General features: G+C 38.6%; 1 protein-coding gene and 1 pseudogene across 2 annotated transcripts in view; one reads left to right on the forward strand and one right to left on the reverse strand.

Moving 5' to 3' along the window:
- Window positions 1–1,455: 1,455 nt before the first annotated feature.
- Window positions 1,456–2,638, forward strand: LOC118021961 (annotated as a pseudogene).
- A 12,048-nt stretch (window positions 2,639–14,686) lies between these two features.
- Window positions 14,687–22,007, reverse strand: part of ARL5B (ADP ribosylation factor like GTPase 5B) — a 45,812-nt gene continuing 38,491 nt past the window's right edge. The window contains exons 5-6 of one of the 2 annotated variants that reach the window (XM_035021524.1): window positions 21,417–21,568; window positions 14,687–20,132 (exon numbers count right to left, since the gene is read on the reverse strand). In XM_035021524.1, the coding sequence (XP_034877415.1) occupies window positions 20,084–20,132; window positions 21,417–21,568 (201 nt within the window). In that variant the 3' untranslated portion in view covers window positions 14,687–20,083. The remainder of the gene's footprint in view (window positions 20,133–21,416; window positions 21,569–22,007) is intronic. The other variant, XM_035021525.1, reaches the window with a different exon arrangement.

Below are 22,007 nucleotides of genomic sequence, written 5' to 3' on the forward strand. Positions count from 1 at the left end.
TTGTTTCTTTTTCTCTAAGACACTATCAGATTTCACCACACAGAAAAAATAATTTGTTTTTAAAGAACTGTAGATTAGGGGGGCGCCTGGGTGGCTCAGTCAGTTAAGCGTCTGCCTTCGGCTCAGGTCATGATCCCAGGGTCCTGGGATAGAGTCCCGCATCGGGCTCCCTGCTCTGTGGGGAGCCTGCTTCTCCCTCTGCCTCTGCCACTGCCCCCCACACTCGTGTTCTCTCTCTCACTCTCTCTTTCTCAAATAAATAAAATCTTAAATTAAAAAAAAAAACTGTGAATTAGGTGTGTATCAAGTTGAGATGTACACCTTGCCAAATTCGCTTGGCCCCAGCTGGCCTCCAAAGCCTTGGCCACCTGCAAATGCAGAGCCCCACCTTGGGTACGTCTCTAAGAACATGGTCCTGGCCTGTTGATGTGTCAGCTTAAACTGAAGCTTTTTTGTGATGGTTTCCACTGAAATTTTCCACCCCACATTTTAAAATTTTCTAAATTACCCATCCTAATATATATACCCAGCATTAAGCAGTATTATAAATTGCAATGTGGCATTTTACAGGTACAAAGTATTTGCTTTTCAGAGTATACTACAACCTAATATATACTTTTTTAAAAAATCGGGAACAGATGGCCATCCATATAATCAAAGAGCTTCACAACTAAAGAGGACAGCAAGATAATCTTCAATCTCTTCATCTCCAGTGGAAGAAACTGAGGTCAACAAAGATTCTATACTCTATTCAACATCACACATTGGTTATTGGTGCTTTCACTAACACCCACGTTGCCCAATCTAAGTCCAGTTTTGTGGGGTTTTTTTTTTTTTTTTCAGTTCATTTATCTATTCATTCAACAAGTATTTAATACATGCCTACTATGGGCTAAGCATTGTGATAGGCACTGAGGGGGAATGCCACATGAAAGAGACACAGTCCCCGCTCTCTACGAGCTAATAGTCTCCTGGGGATGAAACATTAATCAATCATATAAAATTATAAAAATACAGGGGACTAAGAAAGAGTTTACTGGAAGCGGGACTTGGTCTACTCAAGAGATCAGGTATGACTTCTCTAAAGAAGGTATTTTTAAACAGAGATCCAAAGGATAAGCAAAGCAGAAAGAAAGAGCATTCCCAGGAGGGTAAACAGCCCAGGCAAAGGCTCCGGAATGGGAGGAGGCCCGATGCTCTTGTGGAACTAAAAGATTAGTGGGAAAAGGGTATGGCTGATTGTGCAGGGGCTGCTTGGGGTCTCATCATCTGGAGACAGATGACAGACAATGAGCAAGCTACTAAGAGTTTCAAGAAGGGAGAATTAATCTGATTTGTGCTTTTGAAAGATTGCTCTGGATCCATGAGTGACAGAGAGAAAGGAGCCAAGAATGGACTGAGCACAAGACCTATTAAGAGACCACCTGTGACAATAGCTTGTTGTACAGCAGTGTCATGGCAGAAGACCAGTCCCACGGGACTGTGGTCTGCCCTGGAGTTGGGCAGTACACTGCCTATGCTACCATACGTCAGTCCTAGAAGAGAGAAAACAGATAATGATATAGACTCTGCCCCGCCCCCAAATCATATGCAATGGTATAAGGAGGTGGGGTCTTTGGGAGGTGATTAGGTCATGAAGGTGGAGCCCTCAGGAATGGGATTTATGCCCATTATGAACCCCAGAGAGCTCCTGCACCCCTTCTACCACGTAAGGACACAGGGAGAACATGCTGTCTGTGAACTAGGCAGCGGGTCCTCAATAGATACCAAATCTGCCGGGGCCTTAGTCCTGGACTTCCTGCCCCTACAACTGTGAGAATTAAATACTGTGGTTCAGGTGACCCAGTCTATGGCATTTCTTTATAGCAGCCTGAACGGAAGAGGAGGGATGAATAGGTGGAGCAGGGAGGATTTTTAGGCTAGGGAAACTCTCCTGTAGGATACTATACTGGTTCATGTCATTATATTTTTGTCAAAACTCTTAGAATGTACAACAACTGAGAGTGAACCCTAAAATAAACCATGGACTTTGAATGATAATGATGTATCAATATAAGTTCATTAACTGTAGAGAATGTACCACTCTAGTGCAGGCTACTGATGGAGGGGAAGGCTGTGCATATGGACGGGGCAAGGGGCGTATGGGAAATCTCTGTACCTTTTACTCCATTTTGCTGTGAACCTAAAACCACTCTTTAAAAAAAAATCTACTACAGCTTTTTTTAATCAGAGAACCGCCAACGTGGGCCACACTCGCACCAAAACTATGAAGGCAGTAGCCTGGGTCATCATGGAGAAGTACTACGTGCGCCTGGACAACAGCTTCCACACCAACAAGCACATGTGTGAGGAGATCACCATCATTCCCAGCAAGAAACTCCGCCACCGGACAGCAGGCTACGCCACACATCTGATGGAGCAGATTCAGAGATACCTATGAGAGGTAGCTCCAACCAGCTGCAGGACGAGGAGAGAGAATTATGGTCCTAGGGTCTAAGCCCTGGATCAGGAGATCACTGCAATCGATGGTGACCCTAAGGAACTGCTGAAGCTCTTGGGCTTCGGCAGTGGATCCAACCTGCAGGTCACTCAGCCTACAGTTGGGATGAATTTTAAAAGACCACGTGGAGTTGTTTGAATATTTCTGCTGTGCTTGTAATAATTTCAATAAACCTCAGACAATGATAAATCTGCTAAAGAAAAAAAGAAAAGGGTGGGGTGCCTGGGTGACTCAGTTGGTTAAGCGTGGGACTCTTGATTTTTGGCTCAGGTCATGATCTCGGATGTGAGATCCAGCCCCAAGTTGGGCTCTGTGCTGGGGGCAGAGCCTCCTTGAGATTCTTTCTCTCCTTCTCCCTTCCGACACCCTCAAACTCGAGAGCATGCACCCTCTCTTTCTCTCTCTTTAAAAAAAAAAAAAAAAGGAAGGAAGAAAAGAAAAGGGCTACTTCTGGCAATGGTTAGATTCCCCTTCCATCATACCTGCTTGCTGGGAATACACAAGGCTTTCACCCACTCTCGGGGTATTCACAGTCTCAGGGTATTTTACCGACTCTCAGGGTATACCCTGGTTTTACGTCTCGTTCACACTCACCACTAGCCTGGAGATATAGAGTCGCCTCAAAGCCTAGACATTGTACTTTTCCAGGCTAATCTTAGATGGGAGTCGGCCAACCTAAATCTCTTTCCCGTAGTGACTCTAGCAAGCTTGTATTGTGGTGGCTAATCTCATGTTTTCAACAGGAATTCCCAATCAATGTTAAGCCAAAGCAACCCTTCTTTTCCCTTTCTGGGGTTCACTTCCATCCATGGTAAGATGAGCCCCACCCTTTCCCCTCCATCTACTCTCTCAGCCTTTCCTACAGAAATAGTAACAGTCTCACTTTGATGAAGGAAGAGGTCATCAGTCTGAAACAGATCTTTCTTTCAAAGCAAGGAAGAATCTGACTTATAAGCCAGTGGTTTTCTTAACATGCCTTAGCATCACCTGAAGAGCTTGTTGACACACAGATTACTGGGCCCCAATCTCCAAAGTTTCTAATTTGATAGGTCTGTGTTCCTAACTGCCGACACTATGCACTGGGAACCACTATGCTAAGCATTAGTCTCTATGAACAAAGCACAAGGTGATCTTATATACAGTCTGAATGGAATTCAGAGATTGGGAGAATTTCAGACTCTTTATCAAATTCCCCCAACGTGGAAGCATGTTATTGATTGGCTGCTTATTGGTTGACTGACTTTCCAAAGCACTGAGCCATCACTAACTGACTGTCAAAGTCATATGTACCGATGTGAGGCTATCAATGATTGACTGAGTTTTGTGCTGACCTGTGGGATTACAGCGAAAGGAAAGTCTCTTTTTCTTGAATCTGGAGCATAAAACCTTTTTATTCTCACCTTCATCAGCACATAGATTGCTCTTCCCCCTTAAAAAGCAGGGGTATCCAGTTTCTCCAGCAAGAAAGTGCGTCAAAATCTGTCTCTTAGTGGAAGAGATCACCAAGGGAGACTCACTAGAAATTCAGGGCTCTATCCACAGAGGGGGAATCCACTGGTGTCCCTGGAAATTATGTGTCATTGGCATTAATATCCACGGCTGCTGAGGATTTCATTAAAGTAAAGTTTCATTCAGTAAAATTTATCAGTGCTGAGTTCTGATTCTCTCTGTTTTTCCTTATTAGCTTATATTGGAACAATCTCTATACCACAGGATCCAGGAAATAAAAGACACAGATGAGAGACGAAAGCTTTTTCCCCAACAGATTTCTCTTTATCGCAATAATGTGCAAACCCTTCTCTGAGGAGCTCTGTGGGTTCTTTTGGGGAGAATCAGTCACAGCCCCAGGCCCACCGTTTGGAGGCAGAAGATGGTCTTGAATACGTCCAATGAGAGTGGTGGCCATAACCCAATGAAGGTGGCCATTTTCAGGGAGGAACACTGCAGAGACTGAGAAGACAATGACCAGTAGTGCGGACGTATGTTCACCTTATTTATTAAGTTGTACCATCATTTTATGGACTTTATGTAAGTTGCAAATTCACAAAAACAAGGAAATTATAATGCCAATGAGGAAGGAAGGAACAGAAAAGAATAGGTTTCAAAAAGAACCACTGTTTTTCTTTACTTTTACTTCTGTTTCGTTTTTAAGCAGAGGAATTTAGAGAGTCTTTATTTCGTTCCATCAGGCATATAGTTAAGATTACCCCGAGAATGAGAATTCTTCTCCCAGCCCTGTCTGCCTCTTCTGAGCACAGGATCTCTGTTCAGAATCCAAACTCTAGCCAAGGGACTTCCATTATGCCTGGGCTTCCTTAGCGGGCAAAGCGTACTTATAGGGAACTTTTCCATGTCCCTTTCATTCTGTTATTAGGAGAAAAGGAAGCCAGTATGAAAAGCTTCTAGAACTTTCTCCATGATAGTTAACAACTTTAGAATGAGGGGCGCCTGGGTGGCTCAGATGGTTAAGCGTCTGCCTTCGGCTCGGGTCATGATCCCAGGGTCCTGGGGTCGGGCTCCTGGCTCAGCGGGGAGCCTGCTTCTCCCTCTCCCTCTGCCTCTCTCCCTGCTCATGCTTTCTCTCTCTCTCTCTCTCTCTCTCTCTCTCTGTATCTCTGTGTCTCAAATGAATGGATAAAATCTTGAAAAACGACAACAACAACAACAACTTTAAAATGACAGACAGCTGTTTTGAATCCTGGCTGTGCTTACTAACCTTGTGACTTTGGGCAGATCACTTTACCTCTCAGAGTCTGCTTCCTAACTGCAATAAATACTTTTGCCTTCATAAGGTTGTTGTAGCAAAATGAGCTAATATAGCGGTTAGCAAAGGGCGTGGCATGTGGAATGCTCAAAATGGTATATGTTATTTTAACTCATGACAATTAGTTATCTGATCCTCTCAAACACATTCTTAAAAACTGTGGCTACATCTCATCTATCTACCAATTCCCCAGTAACTGTCTATTGGCTTCCCATTTCTCGTTGGCTCAGCAACTGGATCCAGTGCTAGAAGTAATCCTGGTTTTTTTTTAAATGGGCAGAATTCAATCAGCTGTAATTTAAATAGAACACGAAAATAATTCAGAATAGAATCAAGCAATAAATAGACTAGACAATTGCTATCAAGTATAAAGTTTCCTGACTTCAAGTTATATACTTCAAGTCATCTACCAAAAAAGTAAGGTGATTAAGGAGAAAGAAATGACAGAATAACCAACCTCATTTGGAAGGCATGGATTCTCTATCGCAGAATTCATGTTATATTTGTTTCTGCGCCAGAAGAATCCTCTCCAGTAACTACAGCACCAAGTCACAAAATCTCCTTAAAAATCTCAGCCCCTAACATGAGAAGTCAACTTTGCTTAGGACTATACAATTGTTTTCTCAGCGGGAAGGGTCCTTTTTAAATAAAGAAGGGTCTTTTAAACGAAGAATCAATATACGGAGGTTAAGTAAGTCAAACCCATAGTATAACGCTTTTGTGTGAGGTTTAAGAATATCCTATGCCTACTTAGTATGTAGAATATGTGTAATATTTAAGATTTGTCATATTAAAGAATCTAACACACTAACTTATGATTCTAACTTAAAATACATGAATGAAGAAAGCGAGGATCTATTACATTTAATACATTTGTTAGATTTACTAGAATTAACTAAGTACATGGGAAGGTTTAGTCAGATCTGAAGTATTTAAAATATTCAAAGATATCTTTAGATACACTTTAAAATTGTTTAAGATGATTTAATTATTTCTTAAGATTTTTAAAAAGATTTTATTTATATTTATTTGAGGGAGCACGAGCGGGGGTGGGGGGGTGGGAGGAGGGACAGAGGGAGAGGGACAAGCAGACTCCCCGCTGAGCATGGAGCCCAACTGAGAAGCGGAGGCTCAATCCCACCTTGAAAGCATGACCTGAGAGGAAGTCAGACACTTAACTGACAGCCACCCAGGCACCCCTAATTAACTATGTTCAATAATGGACTAAATAATAGTTTCCTTGAAACCAACTCTTAGAACTATGAACATTTTAATAGTTATTTATAAGTTGAATTTAAGATTATAAATTGAACCTCTGAAGGTAGTTCAAAAGGTACAAACTTCCAGTTAAAAGATAAATCAGGGCGGGGGATGGAATGGACAACATGATTCCTATAGTTAACACTGCTGAAGAGTATATTTGAAAGCTGCTAAGACAGTAAATCCTAAAAGTTCTTATCATAAAAAACCTTTTTTCCATCTTTTTTGTATCTGTATGAGATGACAGATGTTAACTAAACTTATCATGATAATCATTTCACAATGTATGTAAGTCGGGTCCTTATGCTATATACCTTAAACTTATACAGTGCTGTATGTCAATTATGTCTCAATAAAATTGAAACAAAAAAAGTTGAACTTAAAAATGTAAGGAAAAATGAGGTTTTAAAATTTATAAAGCTTGATTCATTTAATACCTAACTAGTTTTTTTTTTTCTGTCCGGAAGAGCCACGAAAACCACACATTGACTGCTTCTCCCAAGTAAAATCTCTGCTAGATTTTCTCTAGTTCACTGATCTTTATTTATTTATTTATTTTAGATTTTATTTTTATTTTTCGACAGAGAGAGAGAGTGGGAGAAGCAGGCTTCCCGCCGAGCCGGGATCCCGATGTGGGACTCGATCCCAGGACCCTGGGATCATGACCTGAGCTGAAGGCAGATGCTTAACGACTGAGCCACCCAGGCACCCTAGTTCACTGATCTTTAATAGTTTGGGAAAACACATATGGTCCTATAATCATTTCCTGTTGCTGCTGTAACAAATTATCACGGATTTAACGGCTTAAAAGAACAAAAATGTATTCCAGAACTATAGTTTAAAATCCAGTTGCCAGCAGGGCTGCATTCTTTGTGAAGGCTTCCGGGGACAAGTTTTTTCTCTGCCTTTCTCAGCTTCCTGAGCTAAAGGTGTCCTGAACCGAAACAGTCTCTCATGTGTCACATGGCCACTTCCTGAATCAACTGTAATATAGGGCAAGTTCTGCGAAGCTACCAAACCACTGCCCAGAGAGCATTCTAGTTTGGTTTCCCAGTAGCTCTTGGTTGCACGAGATGGTCTGCATCATTATTCTGGTTTGAACCATCCTGGGTTTTGAGATGGCAAGTCAGAGAACCTGTTTTGCACTAGTTGGATATTTATGCTAGATTTCACCCTTTTTCACCAAAAAAGTCCTGTCACTTGGTTAGCTGATTCCCTTCCCTGCAGCCCACTTTGTATTCCGTATTTCGATAGGCCAGGGTTTTAATAAAATAAAAAAAGAAATTCTTTTAAAAATGTATCCAAAACTTGGAAATAAGACGGAAAGATTACTATGCTCTTTCAAAGTCTTACTAGGGCATTGTCTACCAAGTCTGCTGAAGAACTATCTGACTTTCCACAAGATGATGCAGCTCTGTTTGAGCTACTATTTACTATCAGTTAGGACCCAGACTCTATATAAAGTTAGTTGGAAACATGAAGACAATGTAAGTTTTTCTGATGTGTACTCCTTTGAATCAGCTTTATAGACTGCTATTTCTTTAATTACCAACTTAAGTAAATCTTTGACAAGTGCTCACTATATAGTTAAGTGGGAGTTTTATACTTTAAAAAATATACTTTGACATCAGACTTTTTGGTTTAGAAAACAAAAAACTCCACTCCCATGAAGCATGTTTCAAGCAAGCTTAGGCTAGGGATGAGAAAATGACAGGGATATTAAGAGAACTACATATAGCCGCTATTTTAGCGTTTTGTAGGAAGTGTCTGCACCTCGAGGAAGAGCCCCTGCTTGATTTCCATGCGGGCTGTGTCGAGATGGTGAAGCTGTTCATTGGAAACCTGCCCCAGGAGGCCACAGAGCAGGAGATCTGCTCACTCTTTGAGCAGTATGGGAAGGTGCTGGAATGTGACATCATTAAGAACTACGGCTTTGTGGGCGCCTGGGTGGCTCAGTTGGTTAAGCGACTGCCTTCGGCTCAGGTCATGATCCTGGAGTCCCGGGATCGAGTCCCGCATCGGGCTCCCTGCTCGGCAGGGAGTCTGCTTTGCCCTCCGACCCTATCCCCTCTCATGTGTTCTCTCTCTCAAATAAATAAATAAAATCTTTAAAAAAAAAAAAAAAAAAAAAAGAACTACGGCTTTGTGCACACAGAGGACAAGAAGGTGGCCAAGGCTATTGTGGACATTGCTGCTATAAACATTGAGGTGCACGTACCCCTTCGGATCCCTACATTTGTATCTTTGGGGTAAATACCCAGTAGTGCAATTGCTGGATCATATGAAAGAGCCAAGATGTCCATCGACAGATGAATGGATAAAGAAGAGGTGGTATATATATATATATATATATATATATATATATAATGGAATATTATGCAGCCATCAAAAGGAATGAGATCTTGCCATTTGCAACAACATGGTTGGAACTGGAGGGTGTTATGCTGAGCGAAATAAGTCCATCAGAGAAAGACATGTATCATATGACCTCACTGATATGAGGAATTCTTAATCTCAGGAAATAAACTGAGGGTTGCTGGAGTGGGTGGTGGGGTTGGAGGTATGGGGCAGCTGGGTGATAGACACTGGGGAGTGTATGTGCTATGGTGAGCGCTGTGAATTGTGTAAGACTGTTGAATCACAGACCTGTACCTCTGAAACAAATAATACATTATATGTTAAAAAAAAAAGAAGCTAGAAGGAGGGGAAGAATGAAGGGGGGAAATCGGAGGGGGAGACAAACCATGAGAGACTATGGACTCTGAGAAACAAACTGAGGGTTCTAGAGGGGAGGGGGATGGGGGATGGGTTAGCCTGGTGGTGGGTATTGAGGAGGGCACATTCTGCATGGAGCACTGGGTGTTATGCACAAACAATGAATCATGGAACACTACATCAAAAACTAATGATGTGGGCGCCTGGGTGGCTCAGCTGGTTAAGCGACTGCCTTCGGCTCAGATCATGATCCTGGAGTCCCTGGATCGAGTCCCACATCGGGCTCCCTGCTCAGCGGGGAGTCTGCTTCTCCCTCTGACCCTCCCCCCCCATGTACTCTCTCTCATTCTCGCTCTCTCAAATAAATAAATCTTTAAAAAAAAAAAACAAAAAAAACTAATGATGTAATGTATGGGGATTAACATAACAATAAAAAAATTAAAATAAAAAAATAAAAAGAAGGCAGCCGAGGATGCCATATTCAACCTACACCACTACAAGCTGCACGGGGTGAACATCAACGTGGAAGCCAGCAAGAATAAGAGCAAAACCTCCACAAAGTTGCATGTGGGCAACATCAGTCCCACTTGTGCCAACAAAGAGCTTTGGGCCAAGTTTGGGGAGTACGGTCCAGTCATCGAATGTGACATCATGAAAGATTATGCCTTCGTACACATGGAGCGGGCAGAGGATGCAGTGGAGGCCCTCAGGGGCCTTGACAACAGAGAGTTTCAAGGTGAACCACCCTCTTTGGAGGAGGGCTGAACATAGGCTGTATGCAGAAAATAGGTTGGATAAGTAAAGGGAGGGGTTTGGGGGTAGAGATACAGCTGTTGGTGTTGATGGGGAAGCATTGTGGGTGATGGACTTAAAATGGGAGATTGCATGGGATTTAAAGACTTTACCTTAGTTAGGTCAGTGTCTACCGCATGGCTTTAGTTTGGAACTCCTAAGACTTTTATGCCTGTGAGCACAGAAATCCTTTCCTTTGATTTCCCCAATTATCTTGTCTTTAATTTTTTCCCTTTTCTTGGTAGAGCACATTTCATTGGTTCACTCTGAATTTATTGCCTCAGCCCAGTATCAGCATTATACCTCATTTTACATATAAAGAACCTGGCAAGAGCATCCTAAGCAATACTTCTGAGAGCAGAATCCCTGTTAACCACCCCCCCAACTCATAATTTCCCAATAAAGATAAGTAGTCATTAAATAACTAGTTTTTAGATAACTGGTGTCTTTAAAGGGGTATAGCTCTTATTGGTTTTCTATTATGCATTTACCAAGAGGTTCTGTTTGGAGGATGAGGCTCCAGAATAATTCACTCCAGAATAAAAGTCTGATTTTAGGAGTTTCTGAGGAGGAGATATTGGGGTTTGGGGGGCAATAATGGCAATGTTTTTTCACTGTTCTAGAGGGTGGACTCTTAACATCCTTGGTGAATAGAGCATTTAGATGGGTGTTAACCTTAGAGCCTCAGCTAGATTGTTAGTGTGTCTGGAGGGCAGCATGAGTAATGTCCTTTATACGGAAGGTTTTATCTTTTCTTGGTTTAAGATCTGAGCTCCTATGGCAAGAGTGGCAATAGGAAAGGGTGAGTGTGGTAACCATGGTGAGTTGCTGACTCTTCTCCCACTCCTCTACCCCTCCCTTTTGTGTCCCCAGTATAAAAAAAAAAAAAGCCTTTTTCCTTTGGTTGTAACTACTTCCAAGTTATGGGATACTCCCACAACTCCTTGTACATTTTTTTTTATTATTTTTTTAAAGATTTTATTTATTTATTTGACAGAGAGACACAGCGAGAGCAGGAACACAAGCAGTGGGAGCGGGAGAGGGAGAAGCAGGCTTCCCGCTGAGCAGAGAGCCCGATGTGGGGCTCGATCCCAAGACCCTGGGACCATGACCTGAGCCAAAGGCAGACGCTTAACGACTGAGCCACCAGGCGCCTCCTCCTTGTACATTTTTAAAGTATATTCCAACCTTTTTAGTCCAGACAAGGTAGTTACTGCTTCCTTTCCTGAGTACTCCTCTTGTTAAGAGTCATTGCTGCTGTTTTGGGTGTTTATTTCCCTTAAATTGGATCTTTCTTAGAGCTGGAGGTCCGATCATCAGTCCAAGTAATGAGTGCACTGTGTCATGGGTATTGCTGTGCATTATTAAAGAAAAGTGTCACTAGTAAAAAAAAAAAAAAAGAGAACTACATATAAATTGTATGTGGAAGCTACAGAGCATTGTTAAGTCAGTTTAACCATGTGATTAACGAGGACTCCCTTATCAATGCCCCTGTATTTGGCCATCTATAAATGAGTAATAGTTGGGTGCCTGGGTGGCTCAGTCGGTTAAGCATCTGCCTTTGGCTCATCTTAAAAAATAAAAATCAAAAAAATTAAAAATAAACTTTAAAAAGTTGAGATATAATCTAATATTGGACAAGATCATAAATTTTCGTTATATTCATAAATTTTCATTATATTCATTCATTATTTCATTTTTCATATTGATGTGTTCATTGACCCAGAAGCTTATTAGTCTTGTCCAAGAGTTCTCAGAGGGGTGCCTAGCTGGCTCAGTCGGTGAAGCATGTGACACTTGATCTCGAGGTTCTGAGTTCGAGCCCCATGTTGGGTGTAGAGATTACTTAAAAAAATAAAATCTTAAAAAAAAAAAATTAAAAATTAAAAAAATAAAGCTAAAAAAAGAGCTTTCACAGAGCTTCATCAGCAGCACCCCTCCTCCATCTTCCCCTTCCAGAGGCCAGTAGGCGGAGCTGAAAGCTCCAACCTTCTAATCATTTAGTATTCCTTGTGACCAGCTCCACTCTGAGCCTATCTAGGGGCCCACCCTGAGTCACCTCATTTACATGAGCTCAAAAGAGCCTTCTTATGAATGATAAAAGACACTACAATCATTCAGGAAATTCCAAGAGTTTGAGGAGCTTTTTCTCAGGACCAGGGTTCAAAGACCAAATTTTTTCCTTTTATACCACACACACCCCTCTTGGATTGCCTGCCTACAGCCCAGGGATTCCTCTTCTCTGGTACTTTGTACCTTCCACCAGGCCACAGTTGTTCAGACCAGAAAGAGAAACTGACTCACTGAAGGGAAATGAACAATGTCCCTGGGGAATATGAAACTGTAACTGAAACCGACTAAAAGCAAAAAGCTGAACAAAAATCAAAATGGCCATATTAAGGCCATGGCAAGGCTCGATTTTAAACTAAGTAACCTTTTTTCTCTCTTCCGCACACCTCCCCTCCTCCCTTCTTGGTCTTTTGCCTCAGGAACCCTGAACCACCCTGAAAACATGACCAACAAGGCTGGCAGCAGGTACAAACTCATGTAGAAACTGGCTAGATCCTCTATTTCCCTTACCCCCCAAACCAGCCCCTTCCTCCCAGTAGGCTGCATGCAGTTTTTAAATGTCAGCCTGCTGCAGCCTCCTTTGCCCAGCAAAGCAATAAAGCTATTTGATGTGGGAAACAAAGCAGAAGAAAAATTACTAAATTCCCTTACTCCTTACAGACCACTGACAAGTCCTTGAAAAAGGCAGAGCGACATTCCTCTAAGGAACTCAGCTGCCTCGATGTTAATACTTTGCTAAGGATAAGAGGCGATCTTAGCCCGACCCCTAGAATCCTGTAAGTCTACTTTAACATATATAAAAATTCCTTTGGAAATCTCCTTTATCTCTACTCCCCAAGATACATGTTGGCCATCATCCCCCAAGCCTATGACCCACCGATACATATCTGAAAGGTCTCATGACTGAGTTTTTACTAAACAGTAATAAAGGACCTTTTCCTAATGATAGCTAGTTCCCTCAGGGCCCTGGAAACCTTGTTTCCAAAATACCTGCAAGACTTATGCTATCCCTAACCACCTCCCAACTCGAAAGTATATAATGGGCCACCCCTCACAACCCCAGTGCAGCAGCTCTTTCTGCCCATGGGTCCTGTCCATGTGCTTTAATAAAACCACCTTTTTGCACCAAAGATGTCTCAAGAATTCTTTCTTGGCCGTCAGCTTCGAACCCTAACATCTTTTCCTACATCATTATTGTTCCTCTTTATCCCAAACTCAGTCTTTGTGTTCTATTTTGACTCCAAAGTACGGAGGTTGGTTTTCAACAACATAACTAAGACCCTAATGATGATCTGATTTCTTACTTGTACAAAGATAAAACTCTGGGAACTATTTGGTTTGGACATTATCTGCCATGTGGACTTCCTAGGAAACAAGTGAAAAGGAGATGGGTAAGAGAAAGAGCTTTCTGGTTTCTCCTCCGTATCCCTGAGTCTGGGTCTCTGGTCCTAGCCCATTCCAAAAACCCAGTTGTACCCTTGACTTCCTTGAGTTCCATAAGCACCCACAACAGGCCCTCACTCTCATAATAAATTCCCATCGCTTTGTTAGCTTAGTAGTTTTCTATCACTTGCAACAGATTGTTAAAACAGATTTTTATCTTTAAAGGAAACCACTGGGTTCGTGTCATATTGGAAAAGTAATTATTTATTATGACAAAAATAAAACTGCTGACTGAAAACAAATGAATGTTACACTGTATTGCACCATGATTGCAAATGAGCCAAAACCTGTCTAAAAGATGAACATTCCAGAGCAAACAGCATCCTTTTTACTTGGGTGAGTACGCATGCAAGCAACTCATTATAACATAATTGCAGAAATAAAAAAATTCTTGAGTACCAGCAACCTAAACTTAACATATAAAAGCATTTTATGACAGTAACGAAGCTATTAAAAAATTTAAAACAGGTCTTTAAACAGCCCCACCATTAATAGAACATGCTTTGAACCATTTTCAAGAAGTGATGATGTAAATGCATCAAGTAATTGGTTTGCTCTTAATTTTATTAATGCTATATACTAAACCAACAGCACACATTTCAGTTGCTTGGTTGGGGTTAAGAAGCACAGTTGGTGGTGTGAAAGACATTCTTTTTTCCCTTCTATGCAATACCAAGGGACCCACAGAGAGATCCAATGCCTAATTTTGCCCATAATAATACCATCTATTTTGACCAAGCTAATTAGCTAAGATATTGTTACAGCTTTTGTAGAAACAACAGTTCGTATTTAAACCTTAAGAAATGAACATAAATATAAATACACTTTAAAGTAGTTTTACATTCTGAGGCAAGAAGTATATTTTACAGGGCCTGCTGTTTCCTCTTTAATGCTCTAAAGCACCAATTTATATGAAGATGGCAATGATTATAACCATTATATTCTGATTAGGAGAAATCCAGGGACTAGGCGGTAATTGCTTTTAGTTTTTGTTTCTTTTCTTTTTAAAAACCATGCTCTGTGCAACAGATAAATAGGGTAAAACTTAAAAACTGTTACATAATTGGAAAAAAATCATAACCATCATTTTATAATCCACACTTTTAACGAAATAGCAGCTAAACTTTTTTTAATCGAAATTAAAAATTTCATAACTACACTGAACAGTTTACTCCAAGAGAATAAAAGAGGGGCTTGTCAAGTCCCTGAACTTCCTGAGGGAAAATGTAAAAGGATTAAAATAATCATCTCTTATGAATAGGGACAAAATATGCAAATACATTATGCACAACCAAGATCAAATGACAGTCATTTGGTATCTTCCAAACACGGAATGAAATACAGTCACAGTAGAATACAATCGATCAAATTCTAGGGTTCTTCCTTGCCCTTATTTGATTTTTAATGAAACGAACTAAGTATTGGCTAAGCCCTTGCCTGGGTGCTTTAATGAAGACAGTAAGTGAATCTGCTATACCACATTAGCCCTGCTGGCAGCAAACAAGAATAAAACGAAACAGAATATCCAAGGAATGCTACCCCTTAGCTGTGAATTTTGCATATTTCAAACACAGTTTGGGTGAAGGGGGTATTTATGGGTGTAACATCCCACAAGCTTGAGCAAAGCACCTTATGGATTGAAAAATGAGGTAACTTTTTAATTAAAATTTTACAAGTTTGTGCAAGAGAACATTTCCATTCTTCTAGAACTCTGTTATCTATTCCAAAAGATATGTACGGCACATTTTATTATTTCTCCATTTCTAGGAGACAATGTAGGTTACCAGTTTAAAAAAAAAGTAAAAAAGATGTGACTGAGAACACCAACAAATTCTAAAAACCTGATCAGGCTTTGGTCCTTTGGCCACTTTAAAAGTAAAATATCTAGCTCTACACTAAAAGACTGTACTTTCTAGTAATTTTTAAGTGCCTTAAATGAGGGAAATTCACTGTCTTCATTCACATTTTCTATTACTTAATATCCTTTTGAAGATTTTTCTACCTCATGTTTATCTTTACTATCAACTGTTTTGACATTCGTTTCTAGGTACGACTCTATACCCCCAAGTTAACCTTTCCCAAACATTTTACCAAATCATATACATTTAAAACTGATTTTGGATCTGTTGAACACAGTATTTTTTCTACTTTAAAATGGAGAAAAAAATTTTTTTGATCGACCTTCTCTATTTATTTTTGGCCACCTGGAACTCTTAAAAAAATACTTTTTGGGAGCCTTGGATTTCAGGCTTCACAGTAATGCTAAATGAGTAAGGATGAGACATTACGGAAGGAACCAACCTTGAATGTAAACTCCTCTCAGATTTACACGGACGTCTGCAAAAATACTGACAGCCCGGCTGCACTATTGTTTCAATACTGAGAAGTCAAACAGCATTGGGAGCTTGGGGTAGCATCTAAAGCCAACACACTCTGAACAAACCGACCACTTCTAATTAGTAAAAGCCAGGAAAATAAGCAGGATATACTCCAGAAGAGAGTATTTTAAACACAACACTGGTGTTTTATCAGCAGCTTAAAAGAATTTTCTTAGCAATATGGCTTATTTTCTCTTCTGCATTGTCATTAGCTCTTAGCTCAACTAAAGCTGAGTAGCAGTTACTAGCTGATACTTTATTTTCTTATTTGATTGTATTCATAAACTGAACAAAATGATAATGAGGTGGGAATCAAAGAACAGATAAAAGTGAATTTAATTTCCTATTATGTGTCCTTTCCTAGTATTTTTAGTTTTTTGACTTTAATGTAGTGTATAAGGATTCAGGATTTTAAAACCAAAAGATATGGAGTTCTAGTTGGCTTAAGTTCCTCAGTATGGGGGAAAAAACAGAAAGACCGTGAACAGTAACCGCCTAAGTTCAACTAGACAAGTAATGGTCAAATTAAGATTCAAATACACTTCTTTAGACAGCCAGCACAATATTCTACTACATACAAGTTACCAGACTGCATCTTGAAGTGACTTTATCCCAACAAAATATAAAAGATCCTTTAGAATTGAACTGGATATAAAATACTTTGGATCCAAAGCCACAGATGAAAAGATTAGACTCATGAAGTTGGTCTTCAAATATAAATGTCAATGGAATTTACCCATCCATAGGCATAATACCCCTACATTTTTCTACTGATATAGTTTTACATAGCTAAGAATTAAATGAGTGCTAGTCACAAACAATTCTATTTCTAATTTGTCCTAAGATACTACACCAAAGATTTTTAAAAATATAAAGATTTATTGTTTTCTTTAAAATTTTCTTTGCTTTGTTGACTCCCCATAGCTCTTCAGAGAATATTGTTTACAGCACTGCCTGTATCACTCACTGTTTCCATAGGAAAATAATTATTTTCTCTTTATGCTATAGAAAATAAAAGTTAATTTATGCTTAAACAAAATGACTTTGGCTATAAGGGTAAGTGCCCATTTAAAAATTATTTTTAACAATAAAACTTGAATTTATTATCTTTCTTCTAATGAATATAGAATAAAATTATACCTTTAAGCACACCTGACACAGAACCTAAAAGCAAAAATCATGTATTTAACCATGAGTTTTCCAATAGATTATATATATATATTATTTCAGATTTTAAGGAATTAAATTACACTAACAATACAAATTATGTAGTATATTCCCATATAAAAGGGCCTGTTAATTCTAAGAGTTCGCAAATGCACTGCAAGAAGAACAGTGGGAATGAAGAAAAATGCCATATTTGGGTGGCAGTTACATTTCAGTTCTAAATTTGTTAAACTTTCATTTCTTCATCCTCAAAATAAAAATAAAATCTAGAAAAATCTCCCAAAAGTAATGTGGGTGGGTCCCTTGCTTTCCACTAGGTACTAGAAACTTGGCTAGGCAACTGAAGGGTTGGCGGGTAGGGTAAATCTCGAATTAGTTCATTGTCAAGTTAATCAGCTGTTAATCTGACTTCTAAAGAACAGGTATAGTACAAAATTGAGAACATCTCAAAATGTGAATAAAGGCACTAATTACAAATTTACATTTTTCATCAGATAGTATCTTATAGTTAATTGACAATGCATGTCAGAATCAATGCTTTAGTATTAGATACCCGCTTGGGTCAAACAAAACATTCTCTTGGAGTAAAGGATAATCAGTTTTCATATCACTGTAACAGGAAATCTCTAATGAGAACCTATAAAACACCTTTAAAAAGTCTTACATGAATTTCCTATTTGAACTTTTCCCAATCATTACCACAAAAACTAGTGGGATGTCGATTTCATTTTTAACACAGCTAACATAAACCATTTCTAATCCCAAACTAACAAAATGCTTTTTTAAAAAATTTAGAAAATAAATTGTATTTTAAAAAATTAAACCACAAACTTGAATCTATACTAGTAGTTGTTTGACAAAATACAATCAACTATTAAAAACACTTTCAGTATAATGCTGATGTGGTAATATAAAAAAATAACCATATAATTTGATAGAAGAAAACTGAACCAGCCAATCTTACTAGATATAAGATAAATTTCATAATAAGAATGGATACAGGGATATTAAATATTTTTTCTCAGGATGGAGCTAAGAGAATTATCTTCAGTATTTATGGCTAAACTCTGTAACCAAGATAGAAACTCTGGCAAAGTGTGCTTTAGGTAAATGGTATCTTCATAATTCCTCCTGCCCCCTGCCCCAAACACATACCACAAAGCATCCATATTGATTTATGTTTGCTTTTCTCTCATGTTCTAGATTATGGATTTTATTAAAAACAAAATTTACTCTCTACCTGGTGTAGAATCACTAAGAAAAAGGTTCAAGACAAGGTTAATAAACCGCTAGTTCCCAAAGTCCAGAAAGCCTTCCTCTGGTCATTTTTCAGTTCTAGGGGGTGTGCTACCACTAAATAGAAAGAAAATGTTACCACATTCAACTAAATTAGACTAAATATAATAAATCAAGTATACCTGAAAACAGAGCAAAAGTAAAACCAATTTACAATAAAAAATATTAAAATTAAAATACCACTTTTGAACAGGTATTCTGATACTCTTATGAACACTGAATCCTATTTTTTACCCAAATGAAAAAAAAATACTGCAAAAATGAAGTATTACTCTCTAAGTATGCATTTTATCCCTTTCATTATAGCAAAATCACACATTTGAAATAGAGGATCAAAATTACTTGTCCTCACACTATTTCTGTTTATATTAGACAACTGCCTTGAAAACTTTTGAATGATATGTAATAGACTTTGGATAGATTATGACTTTTTCTTCCTATTTTTTAATTTATAAGATGTTAGAGTTAACTTTCAATCTCCTAGTAATACTTTAAAAGCTAGGATTAAATTCAGCAGTTTCCTGTAACCCAGGAAAAGACTTCGGAACATCATGTTCTATAAAGATGGCAACTGTTTTAAGCCTATTACACTATAACCTAAGATAGATTTATGGAAAAGTCATATGGTTTTCTAAGTGACATACTGCTGGTGGTAGAAACACTATTCAAATTCACACAATTTCAAATTTTTAAGAAACGAAATGTTTGTACTTCTGCTTTAGCTATTGCCCAAAGCAGATGTGCTCTCCGTTGCAAATGGAATAGTTGAACTTTTTGTTGATAATAAAGTTGCTTATAATTGATAGTAAAATATATTCCAAGTGTCTTGTTTTGATAGTAGTGCTGGTATCCTTTAATAATTTCCGATAGTTAATGTATGTGTTGAATAATGTGACATTTTTAAAATTATCAGATTTATCCAAAATATTTACCATCAAAGTTGGGCTTTCAAATATTTTTCCTTGATTAGTTTTTAGCCAAAACTAATCCTGTGTTGGAGGCAGAAAAGTGAATTTAATTCTTTTAGATAAATTTCCTACTTAATTTCCATGCTAATAGTAACTTAAATTTCATGACTTGTAATAATGTGGGAGAAATTAACTTAAAAGCAGGTCTCAGGATGGTCTTCCATATATATATATATATATATATATATATATATATATATGCACACACACACACACATATCTAACTTCTAGGCAGATTTCTTTCTCTATAATAAGTTCTGTCCAAAAGATCAGTGGTTTGAAGAGGGAGCAAAAGTTAGTGCTGGTTAAGTTTGCAAGCAGTACCTGATGATTTCCACTACTACTTTGTCAACCAGTAATTATCTGGTAGGGAAAGGGGGTGGTCAAGAAATTGGTCATTAAAGTTATTACAATACTTCAGAAAACATTAAACATATGACAAAAACATTTCTTACAAGGCAGTCATTGAATAATTAGAATCAGCAGTCAGAAGAATTATGTTGCTGAAAACATAGTTATGCATTATGTTCATCCAACTGAAGATTAGTGCATTAAAAAAAAGTTAAGAAAAAATCTTTTTATGTTCCAGTTCAGCTGCACTTGATTCAAGTGTTGCTCATAGAGGTTTGTGTTGTTATAAATTAAACATGCTGCTGCCTTAGCAGCCAAAGGTACTAGGAAAATGTTCATGTCACAGAATAAATAGAGCAGTCTCTTTCCAAGCAAAAAGTTATCTCACACCAATCCGGGAGGTCATCCACTCTAGACCTTGGCATAACCTGAAACAAAAGATAGAAGTATTTTCAAAATGGAAATATTTATAATTGAAAGCATACTTAGTATTTTTAAATCTTACCCAAATGTTGATACTGCAATAATGATTTATACAGGTAAGTGAAATATGTAAGTAACACCATAAGAAGTGCAATTTTTAAGCGGAAGATTCACTTAGACAAAATGATGGTAATCAGATTAGTTGAGTAATTGGGAAATGGTTTCAGTCTCATCTTGAAGATAACCGCTTGGGCAGCTTTACCATCAAGATTGCAAATACTCCTCTCGCCCTTTTAAGATTAAAACTGAAACCACCAGGGTGCCTCGGTGGCTCAGTCATTAAGCGTCTGCCTTCGGCTCAGGTCATGATCCCAGGGTCCTGGGATCGAGCCCCACATCGGGTTCCCTGCTCCGCGGGAAGCCTGCTTCTCCCTCTCCCGCTCGCCCTGCTTGTGTTCCTGCTCTCGCTATGTCTCTGTCAAATAAATAAATAAAATCTTAAAAAAAAAAAAAATAACTGAAACCACTATAGAAAGACAACAGGAACTCTGCCCTACCCTCCTAAATTCTAAAGAATGGAATGCTTATGGCCCAGTCGCAGAAGTCAAAAAAGTCTACATCTACTATATTACAAGCTATTTCTAATATGAGCATAACTAAGAAGGTCAGGTTGATTAGAGGATAAATAACTACTGGAAATCAACTGGATAAGTCATGTCTAACATGCTGGGTTCTCTTTGGCCTACTCTATCCAAACTCAAGTTCTTAGGAAAGAAAAATATACTCTAAGAAGCATTTATCTCCAATGTTTCCTCTTTCGAAGTAAACCCCCCTGAAAGAACTCCTGATTAGAAAGGAGATGTACTGTTGTGGAAAGCTGAGAGCTCATGCTTAATTAAGCCTTTATAGAAAATGTGAAATTTCTTTGAAGCTTCCTCTTTAATTCAGGCAACATTCCAGTTGCTCCCCCCACCACCCCAGCTAGTCAATGATATAAGCAAGAAATCAACAGCAACTGAAAATCTGGATTGGGACAACTTAATTCAAATGTTTGTTACTGACTTTTTCTGGTAAAACATTTTGTTTATAATAAAAGTTACAAAAATGTGTCAATAACTCTGCTAAACTGTAACTTAACAACAGTAACAGACTAAAATAATTTCCACCTTATAAAATTGAAATACAATATAAAAACTATCTTTAAGAACAAAAAAGGCAACAGGATCAAAGAAGAAAAGTTGATAGAAATTTGAAAGAAGTTACCTCCCCTCCTATCGTTTAGCACTTACCCTTCTCCTGTTAAAGCACAGCAGGACTGAATGTGCCATGGATGATCCTTAATTGAACTAAGGGTGAGGTATTTAGAGATTTCAGCTGCTGTCATGCACCCTTTCATATCCTGTTTATTTGCAAAGATAAGGACTGCAGCCTTCCGTAGATCCTGCAATCAATATGAAATATTTCTAATACATGAAATACCACGATTCAAATTAAACTAATACAACAGGAAGGTCAGATATGCCCAACTGGACAGTTATAATGAAATCCTTCTACTCTGAGTAATCCTTCTACTTTCAATGATTAGGCAGTAATATTTAATTTAAAAATTTTATTGAGAGCTGCCTGGCTGGCTCAGTCAGTAGAACACACAACTCCTGATCTCGGGCTTGTGAGTTCAAGCCCCATGTTGGGCCTAGAGCTTACTTAAAAAATAAAAACTCAAAAAAAAAATAATAAAAGTTGTACTGAAATGAAAAATTTCTCAAATAACAGAGATTTAATAATTGATTCTAACAGAGATAGGCTTATTAACATAAGCCAGATAATCAAAAGTTATTTTATATTGTTGGGCCAAAGGGGTCAAACTAAAAGTAAAATAA

Source organism: Mirounga leonina, unplaced genomic scaffold, assembly GCF_011800145.1.
Source record: "Mirounga leonina isolate KUSES-001 unplaced genomic scaffold, KU_Mleo_1.0 Mir_175, whole genome shotgun sequence".
NCBI classification, from domain to species: domain Eukaryota; kingdom Metazoa; phylum Chordata; class Mammalia; order Carnivora; family Phocidae; genus Mirounga; species Mirounga leonina.